This window comes from Pipistrellus hanaki (genome assembly GCF_964339955.1).
Source record: "Pipistrellus hanaki genome assembly, chromosome: X".
NCBI lineage: Eukaryota > Metazoa > Chordata > Mammalia > Chiroptera > Vespertilionidae > Pipistrellus > Pipistrellus hanaki.
In genome coordinates this window covers 102,547,512-102,573,093 of record NC_140524.1, presented here as the reverse complement: position 1 = coordinate 102,573,093, position 25,582 = coordinate 102,547,512, and the positions used below count along the sequence as shown (strand labels likewise).

At 55.3% G+C, this 25,582-nt stretch overlaps 1 protein-coding gene across 7 annotated transcripts in view; it reads left to right on the top strand.

The window, feature by feature from the left end:
* WWC3 (WWC family member 3) overlaps positions 1–25,582 on the top strand; it is a 105,968-nt gene that overhangs the window by 60,287 nt on the left and 20,099 nt on the right. For 4 of the 7 annotated variants that reach the window (XM_084870011.1, XM_084870010.1, XM_084870013.1 and 1 more), the window contains 6 exons: positions 10,809–10,938; positions 12,459–12,599; positions 15,677–15,750; positions 22,136–22,378; positions 22,763–22,852; positions 23,734–24,302. In XM_084870011.1, the coding sequence (XP_084726137.1) occupies positions 10,809–10,938; positions 12,459–12,599; positions 15,677–15,750; positions 22,136–22,378; positions 22,763–22,852; positions 23,734–24,302 (1,247 nt within the window). Of the gene's footprint in view, positions 1–10,808; positions 10,939–12,458; positions 12,600–15,676; positions 15,751–22,135; positions 22,379–22,762; positions 22,853–23,733; positions 24,303–25,358; positions 25,527–25,582 lie in introns of all 7 variants that reach the window. The other 3 variants (XM_084870008.1, XM_084870007.1, XM_084870009.1) reach the window with 1 other exon arrangement.

Sequence of the window (25,582 nt, the reverse complement as noted above, 5' to 3'; positions counted from 1 at the left end):
CGCCATCCCTCTGGCCGCCTCCATTCCCTTATTTGAAGACAAAGCCTATATTCCCACCTCAGCTTCAGAGCGAAGACTCTAGAACACCGATTTCAGCCGGGGTGCCGCAGGGTTCCTCAATCATGCAGTCCCTGGCCAGGGACACCCACCTCTCCCCCTGAGGCCGTCACATAAGAAATGGCCACAGCAACACGACCGTGGCCGCCCAGTGTGACTGAGTCACAGCGATGCCTGTCTCTCTGTCAGACCCACAAAGGCGCACTGCGTTTGGGTGTGCCATAGGGTTTCAGTGACCACTCTCTGTGCCATGCGACGGAAAGGTTGAAAATCGCTGCTCTGGAAAGTAGCAAGGGCCAGGCTTAGTGACGAGAGCCCTCCCCTCGGCATTGCTGGGAAGTCGCCTCGGCGCTTGTGCGGGCGCTTTAAGACCAGGAAAAGGCAGCCCCCGCTCCCTGGGACCCTGGGACAGGAAGCGGGTGGGAGAGGGGGGTGTGTGTGTAACTTTACACCTGCAGGCAGCTCTGCACGGAGTGAGCAGTGCACTGTGGCTCTGCCTTTCCTTTCTCCTCTTCTCCTCTCCGGGCGGGACCCCATGTTTGGGAGCAGCCATGCACACAGGCCCCTGGCTATGCAGGGGACAGCCCTCACTCCCCGCCAGAGCCTGGCGGAGGCCGAGGGGGGGCGGGGGAAAGGTTCTGGGCCCGGCCTCGGTCCTGGGACGCCCAGCCCAGCTGTGCGGACGGAGCTGCCCTCCAGGCAGCATGGACCGGAGTTGCGATGTCACTGTGCATGTCTCCCCTCCTCTGTGACGGCGCAGGGAGGTGAGGAAGCGTGGGTGCAGGCCTCGCTTAGCATCCTGAGCGCTACACGCCATCCGATCCCTTCCTGTGCGGCACAGGCTGCCCAGACCGAGGCGCCCGTTATGTCCTGGTGCTGAGCGGGGCTCACGTTTGCATGGAGGCCTGAGCCCGGGATGTTCACTGAGGGATTCTGAAGGCCTTCGGCAGGCATCGCTAAGGCGCTCAGCACAGCCCAGCGGCAGACGTGAGCGCCGGCACGGAGCCCACGCGCTGCGGTCCGCAGTGGGGCTTCTCGGAGACGAGTGCCAGCCCCGACTTGAGGCGGGGAGCCCGGGTTTTCCTCCCAGAAAGGGGTGTGCTGCCCCGCTTCCCAGAATACCCATGTATTCTTTTCCAGAGCGCCTCGCCGGGAGCTTGGCCGTGCGGAACGCTTGCAGCGCGGCTTGTTTATCTTGGTGCGCTTTCCTGGCTCGCGAGAAAATCCATCATTACGCTCGGGTCCAAGGGAGGAAAAAAGAACCTTTTGTATTTTTTTTTTTTTGAGTCTATGTATGTTGTTAATTTTTGTAGATGGGAGCTGGCCATGAACGCAGTCTCTGGGTTATTGATAGAATGTGTGTGTGTGTGTGTGTGTGTGTGTGTGTGTGTGTAATATATATAAACTTTTAATGATGGAAAATGTCAAACACATACAAAAGGAGAGAGAAAACAGTGTAATGGACCCCCTCCTGCACCCCTCGGCCCACTTCACCGGCCAACACAACGGACCCCGTGTTCGGTCGAGTATGCCTCATCTCCAAACTCCTCCCGCCTTATTGCACAGCTCCCAGAATCACATAATCCATCACTGTCCTTCCGCAACGTGCGGGCTTCTTTGGAAACATAACCGTGACGCCTGTCCCCCACTGAATAGTAACCTCTTAATACTGTCCCTTCTCCCCGAGTTTGCCCACTTCTCCGTTTACGGGGGTCCACGTTCAGGCGAGGCCCACACAGTGCGCTTGGCTGGTGTGTCTGACCCTGCCCCCTCCTGTGGTTTTCCTTCTCACAACCTTGTGGAAGAAGCTATTTGCTTTTCCATCGACTTTCCCTGACGGTGGATTTGGCTGCTGGACTGCGCATGTGTCATGTAATACAGCACACACATGCTGTATGTGCAGACTGCTGTCATTAGCATGAGGGGCTTCATCTGATTAAGTTCCGTTTCTTTTTCTGCCCTTTTTGGGGGGTACGTATGTTTTGTGGGTGGTGGTGTTACTCTCCAGCTGCCTGTCTGTCTGTCTCTCTTTTTGTTCATCCTCACCCGAGGATTTCCCCCCATTGATGTCTAGAGAGAGCAGAAGGGAGGTAGGAAGGGGAGAGTGAAAAAAAAACAAAACATCAACGTGAAAGAGACACATAGTTGGTTGCCTCCTGCATGGGCCCCCACTGTAGCTGGGGCACCTGCAACTGAGGTACGTGCCCTTGACCGAGAATCGAACCTGTGCCCTTGACCGAGAATCAAACCTGTGCCCTTGACCGAGAATCAAACCTGCGACCCTCTGGTCCCCTGGGCCGACACTAACCACTGAGCAACTGGCCAGGGTGTGGCGGAATGTCATTGTGGTGTGAAGATGATTGGTGGGCTCTGGCGTTGTCTGCCTGGTACATCCGTTTATCACGCTGCCCATCAGCTTTCCCCAATGCCGTGCACACGCAGATACGAAAGGTGTCAGCCTAAGTTCCCGAAACTGGGTGTGCTGGTCAGAGGGCAGCCGCACCAGGGGTCCTTTTAGAAATCCCCGTCCCCCCCTCTAAGGGGCGCCCCATCTGCCTTCCCAGCACCGACAGGCGAGCGCTCCGGCTCCCAGGGCTCTGCCAGCAGAAGGTGCTGCCACGCTTTTGCGTTCGTGCCAGCCTCGCAGGTGAGATAGCATACCGCTGATGTAGAGATGGCTGTCATTGGCATTTCTCTCGCAGCCCTCGTGGCCCGGCCCCTTAGAAGCGTCTTCAGAAAAGGGCTGCGACATTTGTGATGAACAGAGTCATCGGCAGCATTGGCTTTCCGGTGGGAGCGGGGGCGGGCTCTGCGCGGTCGGGAGGAGGCATCTCAGCGCCTCCCCCGCTCCGGGCCAGGGCAGGGCAGGGCCAGTCCGGGTGCAGCTCCAGAGGGTGATGCGCAAGAGCGTGCGAGTGCCAGTGGGCGTGGGGAGCTCCCCTCGGTTACGCTCGATCTCCCGCAGATCTGGAATGCGCCTGTGCTGGGTTCCCGTCTGTCCCGCAGCCAGGAACTCCTTAGCATTGCCTCACCCCGGCTTTCCCACGCCGTGGCCCATTGAGGCCGTTTCCCGCCACAGCACCTGCCATGTCCCTGCGGGGTGGCACGGGGGCCCGGGGCGCGCTGGGAGGGGGGCACTGTCCCCACTGCCCACTTGCCATCTGCCTTCTGTGGGTGCTGTTCCCAGGCCTGGCACCCCGCCGTTCTCACAGCTTCCGCTGTGACCTGCGGTCGAGCCTGCCAGGGCCCCCCGTTCTCACACTCCGGCACAGGGATTCTGTGCAAACGTCTCTCTGCCCGTGACCCCAGCGCTTCCTCTCTCTCACTTAGAATGCAGGCTAGCCCCGTGACCGGCAAACTGATTCCCGCACGCCTGTTCCTTCCCTCCGGAGTTCTCTGGGCAGATGGCATCTCAGCAAGGCCCTGGCTTGCCCACTGGACCTAAACTCTTCTTATTAACCGCCCTCCGGCATTTCCGGCTCTGCTACAGGCCGTGTTGTAAGAAACCCCATTCCCCGTTACTGCTGTTCAAGCCACAGAAAAGGGCCGTAAATGAAGGACCCTCCCCGCCCCACTCTGTCCCCAGCCCAGCTCTGTTCTTGAAACAGGGATCGCTGGCTGACAGAGATGTGTTTGTGTGTTGACTGTCTCTTTGACCAACACTCACCTACTTGCTGTTGGGAATGCAAAATGGTGTGACCCCCAGAGAGGGGAATGGCAATATCTGAAAACAGCACCAATGCGCTGGGCCCGCGTGGCTCAGGGGTTGAGCATCGACCTATGAACCTGGAGGTCAGGGTTCGATTCCCGGTCAGGGCATATACCCAGGTTGCAGGCTCGATCCCTAGTAGGGGGTGTGCAGGAGGCAGCCAATCAGTGATTCTCGTTAACCATTGACATTTCTCTCTCTCTCTCTCTCTCTCTCTCTCTCTCTCTCTCTCTCTCTCTCTCTCTCTTTCTCTCTCTCTTTCTCTCTCTCTCTCTCCCTCCCTCTCCCTTCCTCTCTGAAATCAATAAACTATATTTCAAAAATTATGAAAATATAAAAATAAAAATACCACCAATGCACTTACGCTTTGACTCAGCAAAGCCATTTCTGGGAACTTACACTGAAATCTTTCATATCTACGTTTGTGCATTAGGTAAGAAGCTATGGGGTGACAGGCTGCAGCCCTGGTCCCTGCTGAGCCTCAGGGCCCGGACAGCTCCGGGCGCAGGGCAGGGCTCGGCTGATGTGCCTGCGCCTGCCCCCTACCCCCCAGCAGTCCCAGAAGCCACTTCATTCTGGGCCGCTGGGGCCTCGGGGTGAGGGCCTGGGCGAGGAGCTGCTGAGGTCTCTGTAAATGGCCACTCACCTTCTTATTAACCGCCCTCCGGCATTTCCGGCTCTGCTACAGGCCGTGTTGTAAGAAACCCCATTCCCCGTTACTGCTGTTCAAGCCACAGAAAAGGGCCGTAAATGAAATGTTCCGCATAACCCGTTTCCGCGAGGCGCTGTCTCAGCCAGGTGCCTTTCCTCCAGCCCAGGGGTCTTCAAACTACGGCCCGCGGGCCACATGCGGCCCGCAGAGGAGTCTGATCCGGCCCGCCAGGTTTTTTGGGCAGTGAGCGCAGCCGAGGTGTTACAGTAGGAATTAGTAGTTCATATAGTCCGGCCCTCCAGCTCTCTGAGGGACCGTGATCTGGCCCCCACTTTAAAAAGTTTGAGGACCCCTGCTCTAGCCCGTTAACTGCCCAGCGAGCTCCTTCCCTCGCGGGGTGGTAGGAGAGAAGTTAAACCCGTGTCCCCCTAACCCAGGGTCCCCCTAACCCAGGGTCCCCGCTCTCTTCTGGGCGCTCCGTGCTGGAACGAGGCGGCGTGAGATGTTGGAATGAGCGTTTTCTGTCCGAGGGGATGTGGCGCTTTCAGAGGAGGTGCGATCGCTCGCAGTTACGTGGCGCAGACCCACCATCGCCCATTAACACGGCACCGAAGGCACAGCCGCGCGAAAGGCCGCGCCGCTCAGATAACAGCAAACACAGCCGGGGAACAAAGGCCGCATTGTTCGCGGACAGGTCTGGCTCCACACGGCCCGTGTTGATAGAAAGCCGCCGGAAGCCCTGGGAGGCGCGCAGGCCCCCTGCCAGCGCCGCGATGTAAAAGGTGGACCGTAACAACACTCCTCATTCTTCGGGCTTGTAATGTGCGGCATTAACAGGGAATATCTTCCGAGGCCTGGCAGCCCGCTCTCAGGACGTGGGCTTAAGGAGCCGTTTGGTTTCACTGCTGCCAGCGCGGGCCTCTCTCTCGACATGTGAAACGGAGCAACAAGCACGGAGACGTGAGGGCAGCGGGAGGGGGGTGATCACCATCTCAGAACTGCCTGCTCGATGTTACTGGGGTCACCCTCTGGGGCTGCGCCTTCTCCCCTCCTCTCAGCATTGCTCTCAGGAGCAGACGGGGAGCCCCAGTTCCATTTGGGACATGGGACTGGCTGTGTGGGTGGCCTTCGGGTGTGACACTGTGCGTTTGCAGGCCTTGCCTCGGAGCGTGTTGCTAGGCTGGTGCGAGGGGCCTCAGCATGGAGCTCTCTGTGCCTCTTACAGGCTGTGTGACCTTGAGCAAGTCACTTAACCTCCCCGAAGCGGCTACAAAGTGCTGAGGTGAAAAGGGAAGACTGTGGATTCTGGCTACTGTCTTTTGTGCCCCCGCCTCCCCCACGCTTTATCTTAGTCTGTTCGGGCGGCTGTTATAACAAAGTACCACGGACTGGGGGGCTCATAACCAACAGAATTGATTTCCCCTCATTCCGGAGGCTGCAAGTCCAAGATCAGGGCGCCCTCATGGGCAGGTGCTGTGTCCTGTGAGAGCCGCTTCCCGCCTTCCAGCTGTGTCCTCACGTGGCGGAAAGGCAGGGGAGCTCCCGGGGGTCTCTCTTATGAAGACACTGACCCCATTCAGGAGAATGTCTCCCTCATGATCACCCCCAGAGGCCCTACCCCCTAATACCTCACCCTGGGCCTTGGGATTTCACCAAGTGAGTTTTGGGGCGGGGTGGGGGGGTCATGACATTCAGAGAAGCGCACACTGCTTAATAACGTATGTCATCTAGTGCCACCTTTTAAATGTGTGTGTGTGTGTGTGTGTGTATGTGTGTGTGTGTGTTTTGTTTTTATTGATCTCAGAGAGGAAGAGAGAGGCAGAGAGAGCTAGAAACACCAGTGGTAAGAGAGAATCATTGATCGGCTGCCTCCTGCACGCCCCCTCCTGGGGACTGAGCCTGTAACCCGGGCATGTGTCCTGACTGGGAATCGAACCCTGACCTCCTGGCTCATAGGTTGATGCTCAACCACTTCGCCTTGGTGGCCGGGTAGTGCCACCTTCTGTTGAGCAGTCATCAGTGTGCTGTCATTTTATTTGACATGTATAAGCAACTGTCTTGGACTCTTAATGAAAATTTTACAAAGAGAAAGACAGTTCTTTGGCAGTCCCAGATGTTATGATTTTCTTTATGGAATGGACTATATTGTTATTTTAGAAAATATTGAATCATTGAGCCCGTTATTTGACTTCAACCAGAGTTCTAGGGGATTGAAAAGGGAGAACATTCCCCAGCGAACCTCGCAGACCTGGAGGGAGCTCTCCGGGCCTCGGAGGCGGGGCGGCCTGAGCTCCGGGGAGCATGGCGCCCACGCGTGAGCCTGTGGACCTCCTGGGCCGCTCCGAGTCGGGTCCGCCTGTGGCTTCGGGGGGAGGGGCGTCCACTGCAGACTTGAGAACTGGGAGATGGGGGCTGGAACCCCGGCTCTGCCACATCTTAGCGTGTCATCATGGGCCATTTAGGTGCTCTCTCTGAGCCTCCATTTTCTCATTAGAAAATAAAGGAGGTGACATCCGGGAAGCCCACAGCAAGGCCCTAACACCTAGCAGATTCTTGATCCACTGAACTATTTCCATAGCCCAGTGGTCGGCAAACTCATTAGTCAGCGGAACCAAATATCAACAGCACAACGATTGACATTTCTTTGGAGAGCCACATTTTTTAAACTCACACTTCTTCTAACGCCACTTCTTCAACATAGACTCGCCCAGGCCGTGGTATTTTGTGGAAGAGCCGCACTTAAGGGGCCAAAGAGCCGCATGTGGCTCGCGAGCTGTGGTTTGCCGACCACAGCCATATACTATTGCCATAATCATATAATTTAAATAATGTATGCTATTATGCTGTTTATATAAGGTTATACGTACTTACGTGATACATAATCTTTTATTATGTAAGGATATGTTCTACAATAATAGAACTCTTTTGAAATGACACTATTTCACAGGTTCCTAGAACATCGAGATCATATTCTCTACTAGCTTGCCCACTTTTAAAAAATATACATATTTTTATTGATTTTAGAAGAGAGAGGGAGTCAGAAACATCAACAATGAGAGGGAATCATGGATCGGCTGCCTCCTGCACGCCCCCTACTGGGGATCGAGCCCGCCACCCAGGCATGTGCCCTGACCGGAATTAAACCTGGGACCCTTCCGTCCACAGGCCGATGCTCTGTCCACTGAGCCAGATGAGCTAGGGCGCTTGCCCACTTTGTAACAGGGGCCTCTCTTTCCCTTTCCTGCCCCCCAGACACCGCCTTCCGTAGCAGCAGAGTAGCTGAGCCCGGAAAGGGGGAGGTGCTGCCGCAGGGCTGAGGGTCCCAGGCCCTCGCAGGCTCCCCTTCCAGCTCCCCCTCCAGCTCCTCCTGCTCACCACGTGGGGACACGCTCGGAATTGATTGAAAACAGCTGCTCGGGGCCAGGCTTCATTCTTCCTCAAGGTCTCCGAGCGCTTGGGTAGAGCTAAGGCCAGAGCCCACGCCTATGGCCTTGAAGTTGAACTTCTAGGCACCGTGCGGGTCTGGCGGTGGGGTGAAGGGCAGGCCTGTGACCCCTCTCCCTAATGGGAACTGCAGCCGCTCGCAGCGGAGAACCTGGTGCCGTGGGGCCTGCCGGCTCCATCCCTGGTTTCCTGGTGGCTGCGCCCGGCTCTGCAGCCGCCCAGGCCAGAGGGAACCACACAGGCACCAGCTGGCTGACCGGCTCAGCGTCTCCCTGCGGCCGGCCCGTGCTGGGTGTCTGAGGCTGTGTGACTGGCGTTGATTTTTCCAGCAGTTGAAACAGTTTTGTTTAAGGCGGTCGAGTTTTCATTTCTCTGTCCGGGTGTCGGTGTCGGGGCGATCCATTTGCTGTCTTCGCTGTGGAGGGGTCGGCAGACCTGCTTCCCAGGGGCTGTGGCCGTTGCCTTGCGGAGAAGTCAGACTTCTCTGGCCTTGGGGCTTTTTTGTCTGGAAATGCTGTAACCCCCTTCTCCAGACTCCCTCAGCCTCTGTGGGCTGTGGTTTGTGACATCAATGAGCCGCATTGGGAAGCCTTTGATCAGAAGATGAATACAAGGAGACATTATTATGTAAATGAGTCTAGATTCTCTCCCCCCCCCCCCCCCCCCCCCCCCGCCAGAAAAGTCAGGCCACTTCCTCGCAGATGTGAGATGGATGGCCTTTGCTGCCGTCTCGCCTCAGACTCCCCGCTCTCCATAGAATAGCTCAAGTGGAAAAACACATGGCGGGGCATGCTGGGGTTTGGGGGTGTCACCATTTAGTGTGTGGGGTCCCCTGGTGCGCCTGCATCCGCTCCGCGTGGAGAGGCCTCGGAGCAGGCCCGGCGCGGGGTGATTTGTAACCGATGGCAGCCGCGCTGCTGCGAGCCCAGGGCTTCCAGGGGGAGGAAGCTTCCTGCTCCGCCATTTGTCCTTCTCCGGTTCCAAGGGCGCTGACAGCTCGGCTCAGCCCGGTGCCGAGTCCTGCCTGAGCCGTGACACACGTGGCCAGGAATTTGTTAATGATAATAGAGCACCGGGCTGGTGAATTATTGACTCCTTCTCCCAGGAGCGGGAGACCCGCACGTCCTCAGAGCAGGAATGACCACACAGACAAGCCCGCCAGGCCTGGGCCCGGCGGCCCTTCCTCCCCTCTCCGCCCGTAGGGAGAAACGTTGTAGTGTCTGCGAGACGCAGGAAGCGGAGGGTTACAGTCTCTTCTCCTCCCCGAGGGCCACGTTAGGGAGTCTGGGTGGCCGTTGGGGTCCAGGTTTTCATGGACGTGGGGCGACCACTCAGAGCCAGAGCTGCGCGGTGGTGGGGCAGCACAGCTCCGGCCTTGCAGAGGAGCGCACCCCTTTCAGGTCCAAGCCTGGGGGCTCCTACCACTCGAGACTGAGGTGTGGAGGACGTGACAGAGGACGTGCCGCCGGCCTCATGCACTCGGGCGGGAGGGCGGCCAGAAGGCAGGAAGGGTGAGAAGGAAAGGATGGAGAGAGGGAAGGGAAGGTGGGAGAGAAGGAAGGAAGGAAAGGAAGAAGGATGGATGGATGGATGGATGGATGAGAAGGAAAGAAGGATGGAAAGGATGGAGAGAGGGAAGGGAAGGTGGGAGAGAAGGAAGGAAGGAAAGGAAGAAGGATGGATGGATGGATGGATGGATGAGAAGGAAAGAAGGATGGAAAGGATGGAGAGAGGGAAGGGAAGGTGGGTGAGAAGGAAGGAAGGAAAGAAGAAGGATGGATGGATGGGTGAGAAGGAAAGAAGGATGGAGAGGAGGAAGGGAAGGTGGGTGAGAAGGAAGGAAGGAAAAGAAGAAGGATGGATGGATGGATGAGAAGGAAAGAAGGATGGAGAGGAGGAAGGGAAGGTGGGTGAGAAGGAAGGAAGGAAAAGAAGAAGGATGGATGGATGGATGAGAAGGAAAGAAGGATGGAGAGGAGGAAGGGAAGGTGGGTGAGAAGGAAGGAAGGAAAAGAAGAAGGATGGATGGATGGATGAGAAGGAAAGAAGGATGGAGAGGAGGAAGGGAAGGTGGGTGAGAAGGAAGGAAGGAAAGGAAGAAGGATGGATGGATGGATGAGAAGGAAAGAAGGATGGAGAGGAGGAAGGGAAGGTGGGTGAGAAGGAAGGAAGGAAAGGAAGAAGGATGGATGGATGGATGAGGAGGAAAGAAGGATGGAGAGGAGGAAGGGAAGGTGGGTGAGAAGGAAGGAAGGAAAAGAAGAAGGATGGATGGATGGATGAGAAGGAAAGAAGGATGGAGAGGAGGAAGGGAAGGTGGGTGAGAAGGAAGGAAGGAAAGGAAGAAGGATGGATGGATGGATGAGGAGGAAAGAAGGATGGAGAGGAGGAAGGGAAAGTGGGTGAGAAGGAAGAAGGAAGGAAGTGTGAATGCATGGAAGGAAGGAAGGAAGGGTGGAGGGTGTTTGGATTAAAGGTACGAACTGAGGAGTTGCGTAGAAGAGAGAGAGAGTGATAACTTAGAACCAAGATGACATTAAGAAAGAGGTACACGGGGAAGACATAGAGCTTCCAGCTTTGTACAAGGGGCCATAATGACAGTTCCCTGCTCTCCGCTGTTTCCCACATACTCCCCGCACACAGAGCCCGGCGGGATGGGTTAGGGCGCGCTTCTGACCGGGCGCTGGGCTAAGCGAGGAAGACAGACCCCCCCTCAGAGAGGAGGCGGGCAGCCGCAGGCAGGTGCTCAGCTGACGCTCTCGCTGCCTTCCCGTTAGAGGCTCCCACGCGCAGGCTGTCCCACGGGGCGCGCACAGGGTCTCTCTCCTCCTTCGCCGGGACTCATTGGAACTGTTCTCCACCTCTCTGTGAAGCTTTGGAGTTTTTTATGTTCCACGGAATGGGACCGCCTCGCATGGAGTGACAGGAGTTTTCCCTTTTCTCCAGGATTGACCGGAAGATGTCAAACACTCACACCACCTACAAGCTGGACGAGGCGCAGGCCATCATGAACGAGCTCCGCACCATCAGGAAGGCCATCTGCACAGGCGAGAAGGAGCGGCGGGACCTGATGGAGGTGGGAGTGCGCCCCTTGGCCCCTCGTCGGGCTTGTCTTCGTTTAGAATTTCTAAAATATACTTATTACATGCACAGTCCATGTACATTCTAAGACATACACGTATGTACAGTAGCACTTATGCATGTATATCTCTTATGTGTGTGCACACATATGTATTTACAACAGTGCATGCCAGTTCCCCAAGACTGCCATCACAGAGGACCACAAACCAGGTGGCTTAGGACCAAAGAGATCGATTCTCTCAGAATCGAGAGGCCACAGCCTGAAATCAAGGGGTTCGGCTGGGGTCGTTGTAGCTTCATGTTGCTGTTTCCTTGCAACTTCAATTCTTGTCGTTCCTGTTTGAGAAAAAGCTGACTTTTTGCAACTAGATGCACGCTGGTCTTTCTGCTCCGCACAGGCAGGCACCTGCTGGTGACCGCTGCGCCAAAGGTGTCCTGAAACCAGCGGTCGCCAACCTTTGGGGCCTTGCGGACCACCCGGGGGCGACCGCGGATCTGAGCGGCTTTGTCTTTCTCGTAGGAGCTTAACCATGTTGGTCCCTCGCTGGATGCCGCGGTCTAGACCCAGCGCCCGCTGCGTTAGACTGCCCCTGGGCACCTGGTGTCCGCAGAAAGAGTCTTTTAAGAAATTGTAGGAAGTCTGATTTTTCTTGGACGTTCATCCCAAGGGCTTCTGTCTGCCAGAACGCATGCTTCCTAGCGTTGGCAAACTAGCGGATGTGTGAGGTGGCCTTTGACCACGCAGAAGTAGGATTGAAAAGGCAGGTTACACAAAGGCGTAAATGTCACCTGGGAGCTGTGTGGCTTATGAAGACCTCAAGGTAGCAGCCATGTGAGACTCCTTTCCTGCTAGGCCCACTTCACTGACGTATAGTTCGCAAACCAAATTGTCTGAATTTAAGGTGTGCAGTGTGAAGGTTTGCTACACATACATATTGTGACGTGATTACCGCCATAAAGTTACACCTCCTCCACCTCACAGAGTTAGCTGTGTGTGTGTGTGTGTGCATGTGTGTGTGGTGAGGGCATTTAAGGTCTGTTCTCTTAGCCACATCCAGGCATACAGCACAGTTTTGTATACTAAGTCCCCTTGCTGTACACTGCGCATGTTAGAACTAGAAGTTTGTCCTCTTTGACGGACATCTCCCCATTTCCCCTCCCCCCAACCCCTGGCAGCCTCCATTCTGCTTTCTAGTTCTATGACTCTGAGCATTTGGGAGGGAATTTTTTTTTTTTTTTTTTTAAGGAAACACAGTTTTGAAAAACAGTGAAAATGGTCCCCCAGTTGTTCTCTGTATCATTCACGCGCTGCCAGAAGACTCGAGTGCTGTGTGACTCAGTCACTGAGAGTCGCATTGAAGGTGCACGTGCCGGACGTTCCTTTGAAAGCCGATGGGAATGGGGTGGGTGGTCAGCCCGCCGGCGGGGAGCCGCTGCTGGACCCGGAGGGAGGTGCCTGCTCTCAGAGGGAGAGGCGCACCCATCTGGTTAAGCGGCCCGTTCCCTCTGTTGCAGAGCCTGGCCAAGCTCACGGACGGCTTCAGGAACAACTTTTCTCTGGCCGACCCGCTGCACGAGGCCCCTCACCACCCCGGCGCGCTGGGCAACTCCCACCAGTTCTGCGACGCCGGGTCTCAGACCGACATCATCGGGGAGGTAAGTCCCGGCAGAAGGGAGCAGGAAGGGCGGCTTTTGTGCGGTCAGCTCACATTGGTGCTCCTCTCCCCCTTCCTCCTCAGAGGTTCTCTGGCTTTGTGCCATTCCATTTGAAGAGAAAATGTTTCTCACATCCAGCTGGGAAGGTTCCGTGGCCTGGGATGCAGTGACATTGCTTACTACCTCCATCTTTGTGAATCGGATTCTTAAAAATGGCAGAATCCTTTTGAGAGTTGAGTTTAGATGTCTCTTTGACAGACACGTGACTTTTTAGAGTATGGATCAGCTAACCTTTTCTGTATAAAGGTCAAGATAGGAAATATTTGAGGCCTTGCAGGCCATGTGGTCTCCACCACACCTACTCTGTGGTGGTGTTAAGCAAAAGCATCCATAGGTAATACGTGAACTAATGGGAGGGGCTGTGTTCCAATAAAACTTTATTTACCCAAACAGGTGGCGGGCCGCATTGGGCCTTCGGGCCTTCGTTTGCTGATCTCTGGCTTAGACCAGTGAATCTCAAAGGCTTTGCGGCTGTGTCACCTTGGGTTATATTTTGGTGCTCTTTCCTATTCTGAAAGAATGTCAGGAAATGAAGTTGAATTAAAATTTATTTTGTTTGGGACTTGAAAGAATTTCATACCCCCCTCCCCCGCCCCCTTTTGATGATTAGTGAAACCTTGAGTTGGCCGCACAAATAAGTTGGCAGTCACATTGGAAGCCACTACTTAAGACAGCGCTGCTGGAATGTCACGGGTAAAGTGTGCCATTTGGTTCAAACGGATAAACAGTTTGTTCCTTTGGGTTTGAAGATGAAATATCAACAGAATGCAGATTGCCCCCTCCATATGAAATAAAAAGAGAAAAAAGAAAGGGAAGAGCCATTGGCAAAACCCTCTGGGTTTTAAATGATTGGCTAATGATTTGAAATTGTAGCAGGTGGCGCTTCTTTGAGGGACTGCCTGTCAGTAATGATGACTCCTTTGCCTCGGGTGTCCTGGAATGGCCCTGCTTGATTATTCTCCAAAGTAGGACCAGATGTTGGAGGCCGGGGGCCCCTTTGGCTTAGGGAATATGGCCGCCAGGAGAAGACTGTAGGTCAGAAATGTCTGGCATGTTTTGCCTAAAGATTTTGGCAGGAGGGAGGGAAAGCCTTAAGTGCAAGGCTCCGGATTCCGGGAATAGTTCGGTGCTGCTTATCGTGAGGTCGGAATTAGGAGAGGCTCTGAGCTGGGCTGGGGGCAGCGGGCAGGTGGAAGGCTCTCTGGTGGTGCTCAGGGGTCGGGAGAGGCTGGCCATGCTGCTGCGCTGACCCGGTGCGGCCACTGAGGCGGTGCCTGGCTGCCACTAGGGGGTGCCTGGCGGCCACTGAAGGGGTGCCTGGCGGCCACTGAGGCAGTGACTGGCTGCCTGGGTTGGCAGCTTCCTGGCCCTTATCTCCATGTAAGTGGTTGCTTCCCTCCCCTGTGACGAGAGGAGATCGAGGTGCCAGGTTATCCGAGGCCATGCAGCCAGGGAGAGGCGGGCATGAGTTTGAATCAACATCTCTGATCGCTAACGCCTGTGCTTTCCGCTACCTCGTGTTGTTACAGAAAAGTGCAGTTTGCCCTTGAACAACGCAGGTTTGAACTGCTCTTACATGATGTGTATCGATCCCTTCATCACTAATCACTCAAGTAGAATACTTTCAAGTATTTGTTGACATGAGGTTATTAAAGAAAAAGCGTAATGGCCATACTATATGGCAGTGGTTTTCAACCTTTCTAATGCCTCGGCCCTTTAATACAGCTCCTCATGTTGCGGTGACCCCCAGCTATAAAAGTATTTTTGTTGCTACTTCATAACTGTCATTTTGCTACTGTTATAAATCATGATGTAAATCTCTGTGTTTTCCGATGGTCTTAGGCGACCCTGCTAGCGGTTCTCAACCTGTGGGTCTATTCATAACAGTAGCAACATTACAGTTATGAAGTAGCACCGAAAGTAACGTTATGGTTGGGGTCACCACAACATGAGGAGCTGGATTAAAGGGCCGCGGCATCAGGAAGGTGGAGGACCACTGCTCTATGGTCTAGTAGGTCAGGGCTGCAGATGGAGGAGACTTATTGAAACCAAGTCATGTGTTTCCGGGACAAGGAGACGTCACCAAGCAGCTAGTCACCTCCCCACCAGTCGCTCTTGCCTTCCGCTCAGGGCTTTGCTCCTTCAGTGCGATCCGTGGGGGATCCTTAGGCGCAGCCCGTGGTCGGCAGAGCTTAGCATTTCAGGTCTGACTCCGAAGGCGGCGCGCAGTCTCGGCCATGGAACATCCGGTCCTGGTCCCTGCGCCACACAGCTGTCTGTCATCTTAGCTCTGGTGACCTCCTAGGAGAACATCATTCGTGTTTGTTAAAAAATGAGAGAATAATGGGGGAAGGAGATATACGCAGTATGTTAAACAATGAAGAATCCAAATAAAAGAAATAAGTAAAAGAGAATATACTGCCCCAAATGAGCTGAATGTTTTGCCTTTGTATCAGTTTTTATTAAGTTGTCCTGTATTTCTTTTCTTTCTTTTTTTAAAAAAAATATATTTTATTGATTTTACACAGAGAGGAATTGAGAGGGACAGAGAGTTAGAAACGTCGATGAGAGAGAAACATCAACCAGCTGCCTCTTGCACACCCCCCACTGGGGATGTGCCCTCAACCAAGGTACATGCTCTTGACCGGAATCGAACCCGGGACCCTTCAGTCCGCAGACTGACGCTCTATCCACTGAGCCAAACCGATCCCGGCCCGTATTTCTTTTAAAACCAAGCTGCTGTTTAGAATCACACAACAGTTGAATACGCTTTCATTGTTTAAAAAACGGTCACCAGCGTTGGGAAAACGAGTCTCCCAGCCCCCTCCCCCTCCCTCTCCCAGCCCCTGTGCGTGGTGGCTGCTGGCCGGGGTTCGGGGTATTTCCTTCCAGGCCTTTGGGAAATGGAACTGAAAGATGAATCAAGATAGCCTTTGTCGTTGAAAGTTGAAATGAATTGTCTATTTTAAAAACATGTCTCTAATATGCTTCCCCCCCCCCCCCCCCCGCCTTGGCAGTTTGTCTTCGACGATAAAACCAGACTGGTGGACCGCGTGCGGCTGAACTGGCAGTACGAGGAGGCCAGGAAGAGGTAGGCCCTCTGCCCATCCCGCCCGCTGCCCCCTTCCCCCAGAAGCACTCCCACGGGGACCGCCCGCTTACCTGGAAAGCAGAGGCTGACAGAGTGAAATACCTTCATTTATGTGTGGCTTCTGAATACGTAGACCAGAGTTCACGTGCATTTAAAACAGTGACATTCTCAACATTGCCAATAGGTACGAAGATATGCTTTAATAAAAATACAGACTTTTTCAGGTCCTCTCGGGTAGTTCAGACCTTTCTACCTCCTCCCACCCTCTCTTCCCTCCCCCTTCCTTTTCCTCCTCCCCCCTTTCACCTGAGCAGCAGCCCCTCAGCCCAGGTTAAGCAAAATGCTTTTATCTCTTAATACGTGGCTTCTGACCCTATAGGTCACTGGTCGGCAAACAGAGGCTCTTGAGCCACATGCGGCTCTTTGGCCCCTTGAGGGTGGCTCTTCCACAAAATACCACGGCCTGGGCGAGTCTATGTTGAAGAAGTGGCGTTAGAAGAAGTTTACGTTTAAGAAACGTGGCTCTCCAAAGACATTTCAAACGTTGTCCTGTTGATATTTGGCTCTGGTGACGAATGAGTTTGCCGACCACTGCTGTAGGTTAACGGGAGGAGTCGCACACTGGGGGCTGAAGGCGGCTCAGTAAGGATCAGGTCCCCGGGTGCTAGCAGGACCCACCCAGCTCAATGGGGCGGAGAGAGGGACGCAGGCGTTGCTGCGTCGTAACACCTGCTCCTGCACATCGAGGCTTGACCTTGTTAGTGAATTTCCAAGGTCGTCTTTCCTCCCAGCCTTCACCCTGGGGGCGGGGGCACGGGCAGAATGGAGAGGCTGTGTGTAGTCGCCTCCAGCACGGGATTTAGGGTGTCACCACACCCCTGCAGGGTCCCTGCTTCCAATGCTGACCCTGCCCTAGCTGGCATGTCCTCGTTTTGGAATCTCTCTCTCTTCATTCTGAAAAGTCTTAAAACCAAATATTTTCGAAACATATGCTTTGGAAAAGCTCTAACGTGTACATAAGAACCGTTATCTTGGGGGGCGGGGGCGGGAGAGGAGCGGCGTGCCCGTGGGGTGCGGGTCCACTCCGGAAGCTGGGCGTTGGGGTTGGGCCTGCTCCGTATACTGTATCATTCATGATGTCTGCAAACGCGCTTTGTTGCCTTTTTACAAAATGCAAAAATAGCAACAAAAGCGGATCATCTGACCCCCGCTGGAGGCCGGCTGGGCTGACACGGGCCTTTGTTCGCCGCCCGGCCGCTCGCCCGCGCTCCCCGTCTTCCGGGCGCTCCCCGAGGTGTTGGTGGGGGGCTCCCCTTTCCTGCGTGGAGCGTGGCCAAGCCGGGGCAGCTGCGGGCTGACCTGGGCGCTCCGATTGCCCGTGGCGGCTTGGCCCTCCTCCGAGCTGCGGGGCTTGGCCAGGGGACCGGCCCTCCGAGCGCCCGCGGGCCGCCCCCGTCCCGCTGGAGCCGCATGTGGGTGCAGAATGTGCTGTGCTGTCCAGACGCAGAAACATGGCGGCGGCTGCACTCAGGAGCATGATTGTTACGTGTTTTGCTGTGACATTTACCAAACAGCAAGTGGCATCTTTGTTCGCCAGAGATGGCATGCGGAGATGGCGCTTTGGGTAAAAAGCTGAGCGTTTGGGAGAAGAACTCGGGAGGACGCCGCCCTTCCTCGGTGTCTGTCTGCCAAGAGCAGGGCTTTGGGATCGCAGGGACCTGGCCAAAGGCACTGCCCTGGAGCGGGCTCCTGTCCCAGCTGTCTTTTCTCTAAAACGTATATTTTATTGATTTCAGAGGGGAAGGAGAGGGGGAGAGAGAGAAACATCCATGAGAGAGAATCATGGATGCCCCCTGCACGCCCCCTACTGGGGATGGAGCCCTCAACCCGGGGCTGTGCCCTGAGCAGGAATTGAACCGTGAGCTCCTGGTTCCTAGGTCAGTGCTCAGCCACTGAGCCGCACCGGCCGGGCTTGTCCCCAGCAGCAGGGGCTGCTCAGAAAGGCCTTTCGGGCCGCACTGGCAGCATTTGACAAGCAGGGGTGCGGAGCACGGGGGCAGTACATCTTGGCTGCGGTGCGCAGCCCCCAGGGCTGCTGTTCCCCGCCCCACGCTGCACAGGACGCCCCACACCGAGGATGGTCTCCCGCATGGCGCCCGGCCCAGGCTGAGCACCGCTGCTCTGTGCTGCAGGATTGCGCATCTCAGCGGGGCCACCCCCGTGTGATTTCCTGCAGCTGTCCTGTGGGTGACCCTGTAGCTCCCCCTATAGAGACACTGCTGGGAAGCTGGGAGACTGTACTTCCGCTCAGCACCTGCCTGCTCCCAGTGTTTTGGAGAAATGTGTTCTTGTGTGGTGCGATCACGTGAGGCCTTTAACCTGTTCAACTCCTTCACAACTAATGGAAATACGGAGCAGGGATACCCTGGTTGTGTATGGGTGGGTGTGCACACAAACACATGCACGAACACACCCCAGGGTGTATGTGCAGGCTTGAACACACACAGCACATCTGTGTTTACATATACATGCACATATGCACGTGCATTTTTCTTATTTTTATCACATACATCGTACATGCATACACTGCTTTTGTCAAAGGCACCATCAAGAGACACACCCCTTGCGCCTGTTGCACCCGCCTTCCCCTGTTGGTGGCTGGTGCGGGCGTTGCGGGCTTCCACGCAGACATTGGAATGAGCTAAGGCGTTGTAGGGAGCGGGCCGCACAGCCTCTGTGGCGTTATAAGCACCCTCCCTGACAGACAGCTCAATGGTTGCCATTTTCCCCTTTCACAAGCAGAGCCGTCTGTTAACAGGCCAGCCTTGCGATGATGTCTGGGTCTAGAGATATGCGTATTGAAAGTTTGAAAAGATGTCACCAGCCCTAGCCAGTGTGGCTCAGTGGATAGAGCATCAGCCTGCAGACTGAAGGGTCTCAGGTTTGACCCCAATCAAGGGCACATGCCTGAGTTGTGGGCTCGACCCCCGGTAGGGGGTGTGTAGGAGGCAGCAGATCCATGATTTTTTCTCATTATTGATGTTTCTCTCTCCCTCTCCCTTCCTCTCTGAAATCAATAAAAAAATTTTTTTTTTAATTTATGGCGTTGTTGACAACAAGGGGTTTTGTATGTATTTGAATTGAAAGGATGTTAGTGGAAGTGGAACTCTTAATTGCAAATGGTAGTATTATTTCTAGAGACTTCTCCAGACCAAACCACCCCTGTCATGACTAGTTTTGTGTTTTCCACTCCGGTCACGTGAGATGGGTCTAAATAAGTGCCTCTTCCTTCCCCTTCAGGAGCAGGAGCGCCGCCTTGGGCCTTATTATAGGGATGTTGGTTAAAATTTATTGGGTAGAAATGTTGGAATTCGTCGAGGCCAGCTTGGAAGAGCAGGTCCTCTGGAAGCAATGCGGATGACGCAGATGGCTCCTTATTTTTAACCTAAGAGCACTTGTTCCAGAACTGTGCACAAACTGTAGCTGTTGCCATAGAAACACGCGCAGTCCCGATAGGAACAAAACATTCGGCCCATCCAGCTTCGCTGTCTTAGTGCCTGTTGCCAGGATGGTTCCTGCTGTTCGTCCGTTGTCAGGAGTGAGTGTGGTGTTAGGATTCCAGGGGAATTGGATCAGTCGCTGGGATTTTTCTTCATTTCTCAAGTGACTGTGTCTCTGGGTTTGGGGGGTGGAGCTTGGCTGCGAGAAACAAAGACAGGCGGCCCTCACGCTGCGGCTCCCTCCTCTCCATTCAGGCCGAGAAGGAGGCCTGCTTTCCCTTTAAAGACGTGGCTCTGAGGATCTGTCAATCAAACGGCAAAGACGAGAGGGCAGGAAGGATGCTGGGTATTCTTACCGCACATTCTAGATCAGGCTCTGGACTGTCCCGTGTAGACTAGAGAGTTGAGCCGAGAGGAACTGGCTTGTCGATATTTAGTTCAATCGGCTCAAGTATTCTCATCGTTCATTTAGATCTCAGGTGAGATTTTCTGGAACGCTTGCTCTTCATTTAAATGGATATTTACCAAAAGGAAACGGAGGAGGGTCAACTTAAGGAGCCTCAGGTCCGTGGCTGTGATTGACATCTGATGGCCGAGGCCAGGCTGATGGCGCTCCGTCATGTCACATCACGATCGCGTGGGACCGAGGCCTGCCTGGACCGCCGCTTCTCTCTAAAAGCAGCAGTGTGCTCAGGAGCACCAGATGTGGGAGGTTACTCTGGACATGTCAGGGTGCCTCCCAGCTGTGCAAAACAGAAAGTGCATTTTTTTTCTTGGAAAAATGCAAATCCCATTTAAGGTTTTCCTGTGAATGGTGAGGGTCTGAGTAGCATCTGCGGCCTAAATGCCGTTTCCAGTCATGGTTTCCTGGTGCCGGGCGTAACCGAAAAGGCACTCGGGCTGAAATTAGGAGAGGAAAAGTGAGTCCTATTTCACTTGTGTCCACGTTAGACCTGTTCATGAACTTGGAGCCGCATAATCAATAGGAAACGGAACGCTTGACTGAGGATTGCCCCCCCCCTCTCCTCTGCCGTGAGCATAGGGACCCGGATTTAAAGTTTTAGAGGCACTGTGAGAGGCGATGCACAGGCCATAGGCTGTATCACCTGTCCAAAGCGGGAATCCGTAAAGAACACAGTTGACTTACAGGGAGAAAAAAAATCCTCGCCAACGTTAAGCTGCTCTCGGTTCTCTTTAAAAATGAACTTGGAGAAGTTTCCTTTTTGTAAACTTTCATCATGACCTCACTTTGCCTCCATGTATTTAATTTCACCGAGGCGGTTTTCAGAAGAGAGGCTTTCTGGAAAGTCTGCTGCATTACCCAGAACTGGATGCTGCGCTCGCAGGAGGGTTCCGACCCGGGCCAGCTGCCTGGCCGCTGGGCAGGGCCATCGGGGCTGCGCAGCCGCGCTCGGCCCCGGGCAGGCAGGTCTGTCTCCTCCAGTCCCCCTGCCACCCTCACTGCTCCCGGGGCGGCCCGCCTCCGGGCCAGCAGCGCGGTAGACAAGGCGGATTGTTTGTAGGGCAAAGCCGTCTTGTCCGGCTCTTGGCGAGCGTACAGGGATCATCGAAAGAATCCTAGAGCTCTTGGCTTCCAGGGCGGACAGACAGACACATGTGCCTCCTGACCTGGCTGAGAGCAGGTCCCAGCGGCTGCGTCCAGAGCGTGGATGCGGGGAGAGAGATGCTGCAGATGCCAGTATTCTGCGAGCCTCCCGCACGGCTCTGCGCTGGACACGCAGTCATTCGCATCGTGGTGAGATGGAACTCGTTTTTGCAAAGCACGATTCTTCAGCGCAGACATGCTGGCCTGGTGTTCGGCACAGCCCAGACAGCTTTTCCAGATGTGCTGCAGGAAGTCAGCGCCATCCAGATTCTGTTTCTGCTCCCGGGTCGTCCCTCAGCGTGTGTCTCTGCGTGTCTTTCTCGCCAGCTGTGCAAGCTTACGGGGCCGTGCTGAGGTTGGGCCGCGGTCCTACTTGTGCGTCGCCCACAGTGGGCAGACCTTTTGAGATTTGCCCTTTGCCTCTCCTCCCTCATATAATTCCCCTTTTCTGCCTCGTGCTCTTTTCTGATGGTGGTGTTCCTTGAAGTTTTCTGGGAAAGAGTAGGATTATCTAGGCTTGCTTCTGCCACTCTCAGCAATGGGAATCCTTAAGCATGGCCGCTGACCTGGAGCTGACTCCAATGGAATATGTCTAGTTCAGGAGGAGCCCTGCTTGGGGCGGTACCTGAAGGGGGCACAGGGTTGAGAAGGATCCTGAAGTCTGCATCCAGCAGCCAGGATGCCAGCTTTGAATAGCGACACAGGCCCTGCGCACGGGAGCTGGGAGTCTCGGGAGCATGCCCCGTTCCCATTTTGGTGAGGATGGTCACATGGGTGTGGAACGCAGGCCCCTGCGAGCACCAAGGCCAGCGAACACCCTCCAGACCAGCCAGGCCGCCAGAAAGCAGAGGGTGCCAAACGTAAGCGGGCATCTCAGGCACCCGGAGGGCTTGTTCCAATGCAGATTGCCCCGCCTTGTCCCTCAGAAGCGTTGTGATGGGCACACGAATCCTGTGCTTTCTGAAGGCAGGTGTGGGCATTAGGCACTGCTGTGCAGGCAGGAGCTGGACGGCCCGCCCAGGGGTGTGGGGAGCACTGCAGCCTCCTGTCAGTTCTTTGACACGAGCCGAGGTGCCAGAGCAGGGAGATGGTGCCAAGGACCCCACGTCACTGTCCTACACACCGCTCCCCGATTCCTCATTCCTGTGACTCAGGGTCACTCCGTGCGACCGGCCAGTGTTTACTCAGCAGAGTGAGTTTTTCACATCAGGGCCTGGTGCCGACAACGTGTGAAGACAGTTTGTAAGTTCGTGGATTTCTCCGTTTCCGTTTCTTGCAGAGTCTCAAATATCCAGCAGCAGCTGGCGCAGCTCGAGAACGAGTCGTGGCCCGGCATGGCCGAGGCCGACCGCGACCGGCTGCAGCTCATCAAGGAGAAGGAGGCGCTGCTGCAGGAGCTGCAGCTCATCGTGCAGCAGAGCCGGCCGGTGGAGGACGCGGCCCGCCTGGAGGAGGAGCGGCGGCGCCTGGAGGAGGAGATCCAGCGCGCGCGGGCCACCTCCGTGCAGGGCGCCACCGAGAGGTGGGCTGGCCTCACCGTGCGGCGCAGGCCCGGTGCCAGTAAAGAACCAGCTGGCACAGCCAGGTTCTTGGTTGGGGCAGCTACTGCCAAGACTGCCTCCTCCCCAAGCAGAGAAGGTGGAGGGAATGTGTGCCTCCTCTCTGTGCACCGCCCACCAGCCATCGAGCTTCTGCAGGGCATTGGGCACTGGTCAGAGCGCCGGCTGTGAATTTTCTAGCCAGACAGGAGCAGTCTCTGTACTTGGGCATCTATGACTTAGACGTGTTGAAAGAATTGAGCCATTCGAACTGAAATCACTGTGGGGAATTTATAGTTGAATTTCTAGTGAGGGAAATGTACTCGCAGTCTTTGAAATCCACCAATGAACTGTCCTCTTACCTACAGGATTCTCCTTCAGGAGAAGAGAAATTGTCTGCTTATGCAGCTGGAAGAAGCTACTCGCTTAGCATCCTATCTGCAGTCCCAGTTAAAAAGGTAGGCGCCTTGAACAGAGAAAGCTGCACTTCATTAGCAAGTTAAAAAGGTAGGTGCCTTTAAAAGAGAAAGCTATGTACACTTCATTAGCATGTTGAAGGTGGGCACCTTTAAAAGAGAAAGCTATCCTTCACTGCCATGTTATGAATGCCATGTTATAATGACATGTCCGTGAACTTCACAGTTCCCTTCCGCTTGGTTTTCGCCTCCAGAACTTAAAACCGGAAAGGGTGTAAACACAGACGGAAAAGTGGGTACACTGTATTTTTAAGAGGAGCTGCTAATACATGATTCAAGGCATAGGACCGAACTTGGCTGCAGAATAACAAGTCTGAAGTCGAGTATCTCCAAGGGTTTTGTAATTCCCAGCTTTAGGGATGTGTATGTCCATCTTACAAACATGCACACGGCCCGTGTTATTTTAGCTTTTTTTTTTTTTTAAAAAATGGTTATGGTTTTTTTTTGGTTATGGGTGTTTAAAATATGACCTGGAAGCTCAATCATAGGTCTGGTTTCCAAGTGCTCGCTATGTTGGGAAGGCGATGGGAAGGCTTTCTGTGTGTGCTTTTCTGTTATTCCTTGAGAGAACGCCAGGAGGTAGGATCTGTTCTGTCACAGCCCCCAGGAGAGAGCTGGCCACGTGGACTCTGCTAGCCCGCCTTGCAGCTGGACCTGGAACCCAGGCTTGACTCCTGATGCTAGCTACTCTCCCGCCGACCCCCGAGGAGACAGGGCATATCCCCGCAGGGTCTCCCTCCCTGCCTCCCCCACCCCGGGCTGTGCGCAGGTGTTAAAATCACGCTGTGGTCCACGGCAGAACAAGGCAGGCCCTGTTCCCTCGGGAGCAGACTTTCCTAAGGGTGCAGGCGCTCTCGTTTCAGCCTGTCCGCCAGCACCCTGACGGTGTCTTCCGGGAGCAGCCGGGGCTCCCTGGCCTCCAGCCGCGGCTCGCTGGCCTCCAGCCGGGGCTCCTTGAGCTCCATCAGCTTCACCGACATCTACGGCCTGCCCCAGTACGACAAGCCGGACGCCGCCGAGTGCAGCCAGCTTCTGCGCTTTGATCTGATCCCCTTCGACTCGCTGGGACGGGACGCCCCCTTCTCCGAGCCCCAGGTTCCCCCGGGCTTCCAAAAGCAGAGGCGCTCCCTGGACACGCCCCAGTCCCTGGCGTCCCTGTCCTCGCGCTCCTCCCTGTCCTCCCTGTCTCCCCCGAGCTCCCCCCTAGACACGCCCTTCCTCCCACCTTCTCGGGACTCCCCCTTGGCCCCACTGGGGGACAGTTTGGAGGTGCCAGGCCTGGGCACCCTAGACAGACTACGGGCCCAGGCCGTGGCTCTGGGAGAGGAAGACTTGCAGGGCGCAGCAGCCCTGCCACCGAATGCATTCCCTGGGGATGGGGAAGGACCTCGCGAGCGAGGACCCCAAGTGGCAGCCATCGCCACTGGCACACGTAAGTATGGACAAGTCCCGGGGGTTTCCCCAGCCCTGGGAGGAAGGCTTCTGACCCAGGGAGGGAATCCTGGGTAAGGGCACGAGGACAGCCAGCTTTAAGCTCAGGACCATTGAGACGACGTGGAGAGGCGCAGGCCGCTGTCACATGGGGCTTCCCGCTCTATCCTGGCAAGGCCATTGACATTGGCAAAGGAGTCTTGCCCAGGTGTTCGCCTTGTTGTCAGGATGTGCTGAATCGTGAAGAGCCACACCGCCTCCCACATTCAGAGGCAGATAGGTGCCGGGGGCCCAGCCAGCCATCCGGGGCGGGTCCAGGTAGGACAATGCCTGAGTGCCGCCTCAGGGAAATGTCTGCTCCCCTTGTCTTTATGACTTCATCTCCTCATCCTGCGTCCTTGTAGTTAGTCGTCCAGGCTGTAGTTCTGTCGAGAGTGGGAGTGAAAATAACTGGCATAATTTCAGAAGCTGTGCCGGTGAGCATGTCATTTCCACCAGATCCATTTCTCTGGTGGAATTCAAACCGAGAAATATAGCCACAGGGAGCTTCAGCTGTCCAGTTGCTGGTAATTCAGCTTCTGGCAGGAGGTGCTGCTGGCAGCCAGTGGGCGGGATGCTGCTCAGCACGGCGGTGCAGCCCCCCCCCCCCCCCAATGGAGAGAGAGTGATCCAGCCCAGACGGCCGTAGTGCTGAGGCCAAGAAGTCCCAACTACAATACTGATGAGTAGTTCAGCAGCAAAGGGTAGAAGTCAAATGTGAAGAACGAACCAGGCTGTGTTGTGGGACTGGCAGCTCAGAGACCCTAGCTTCTGAGCCCTGCCTTGTGGACTTGCCAGGTGGGTGACTTTGAGCACATTCCTGGACGAGGCTGAGTCTTAGCTTCCCCGCCTTTGAATGAGGTGATCGTATGGGCTCTTCCGTTCACCACCATTCTACCTAGGAGTTTTTTTGCACATGACCATGCTGGTTACTATATATGCATCTATATATATAAAAGCCCAAGCAACCAGCTGACTGGCCAACTGGCTGGTAACTATGATGTGTACTGACCACCAGGGGGCAGACATTCAACGCAGGAGCTGCTGAGCGACAGCCCGGGACCCCTCGGGGGATGTGGGACTGCTGGTTTCGGCCCAATCCCTGAAGGCCAGGCCGAGGGACTCCACCTGCCGGAGGGACCCCACTCACTCTGCAGATGCCCTTCCAGCCCCAGCACCACCCCAGGTGCGGCCAGCCGGGGAGGGACCATGGGAAATTGACTCTATGGTGTGTCTGGCCCT